The sequence below is a fragment of the Arachis ipaensis genome, chromosome B07 (assembly GCF_000816755.2).
Source record: "Arachis ipaensis cultivar K30076 chromosome B07, Araip1.1, whole genome shotgun sequence".
Taxonomy (NCBI): Eukaryota; Viridiplantae; Streptophyta; class Magnoliopsida; order Fabales; family Fabaceae; genus Arachis; species Arachis ipaensis.
Window position 1 is genome coordinate 126,074,184 of NC_029791.2, and position 1,477 is coordinate 126,075,660.

The 1,477-nt window shown below is 37.0% G+C and overlaps 1 protein-coding gene across 2 annotated transcripts in view; it reads left to right on the plus strand.

The window, feature by feature from the left end:
• The window catches only part of LOC107606392 (probable carbohydrate esterase At4g34215), a 3,052-nt gene continuing 1,894 nt past the window's right edge, over window positions 320–1,477 (plus strand). For both annotated transcript variants that reach the window (XR_002350630.1, XM_016308460.2), the window contains exon 1: window positions 320–1,303. Coding sequence is in view for 1 of the 2 variants with exons in the window: in XM_016308460.2 (XP_016163946.1) it covers window positions 653–1,303 (651 nt within the window). In the remaining variant the exon portion in view is untranslated. The remainder of the gene's footprint in view (window positions 1,304–1,477) is intronic.

Sequence of the window (1,477 nt, forward strand, 5' to 3'; positions counted from 1 at the left end):
CTTACGATATTTTTATAAAAGTAATTTGAGTTTATAAATTTGTTGTGACATAATATAATATAATAATATATAATATCAGAACAAAATTAATATAATTTTAAAAAAATTATATTTTCGTAATACTGTTATCAACCAAAAAAAACCACTATTTCGTAATAATTCAATATGTTGTAAAAAAATTATTGGTCCAATTAACTTTCATTTTCAGTACTAAACTCCAAGTCTCCTCCAATCTATTATAAGACTTGCAGATTGACTATTCAACATAAACTAAGAAGTCGTCAAAAACACGGTAGATTATAGTTTATAATTAAAGTAGTTACTTCCATGAGTTTTCATTTTTATTTTTCCTGGTTGTTGGGTATCCTTGTCTAGGTGTATTGACTTAAAAAATACAAACAATTGAGATCCCCAAATAGATGATGATGAACTAAAAAAAAGGAAAGAGTAACCAATTATGTGTAAATGTACTGGTTCAAGAGGTTAGTCTCTCTTTTTTCCCTAATAAATTGTTGGAAAAGTAGACCAAGGGGATGCTTCTTACACAAGTTGCAAATATAATAATTATTATAATTAAGGATAAAGAAGTATCTTAGGAGTAATTAAGGAATTGCTGTTGTGCTTTAGATATGCGCATATATAAATAAAAGAAATGAAATCACAGAGAGGCGTGGGAAAAGCAGTGTCTATTGTCTCCACCATCTTCAAGTTCAACCCAATAATGGCTTCCCTGTTGCCATTGCTGTTTGTGTTTGCGATTCAACCATGGCAGGTGAGGTCGGAGCAGTACAACAACATATTCATACTTGCGGGACAGAGCAACATGGCAGGACGAGGTGGAGTCAGTGAAACAACGGCAACATGGGACGGTGTGGTTCCGCCGGAGAGCCAACCGAAGGCGTCGATTTTGCGGCTGAACGCGAAGCTGGAATGGGTGGAAGCGGAAGAGCCACTCCACGCGGACATCGATGTGACGAAGACGAATGGAGTTGGACCGGGGATGGCGTTCGCGAACACGATCTTGGAGAAGCGACCGGGTTTCGGTGTGGTGGGTTTGGTGCCATGTGCAATCGGAGGCACAAACATAAGCGAGTGGGAACGCGGGAAAGTGCACTACACGCGCATGATGAAGAGGGTTAAGGCTTCGTTGCAAGGTGGTGGTGGCCTTCAAGCTCTGCTTTGGTATCAAGGTGAGTCTGATACTTTGCTTCTCAGTGATGCGCAATCTTATCGAACAAGACTTGGCAAGTTTTTCTTGGATCTTCGTGCTGATCTTAACTCTCCATTGCTTCCTATAGTTCAGGTACCTTTTCTTTTTCTTTTTCTTTTTCAATAGTAAATTGTTTGTTAGGGTCCTTTTGTCAATGAATGTAGGACAAATAATTAATTAGAAAGTGACTTGTACAGAAAAAAATATGAACATGGTTAGGTAGATAATGATTTTTATGAATAATTTAAATAATAGATTTTAAAATTG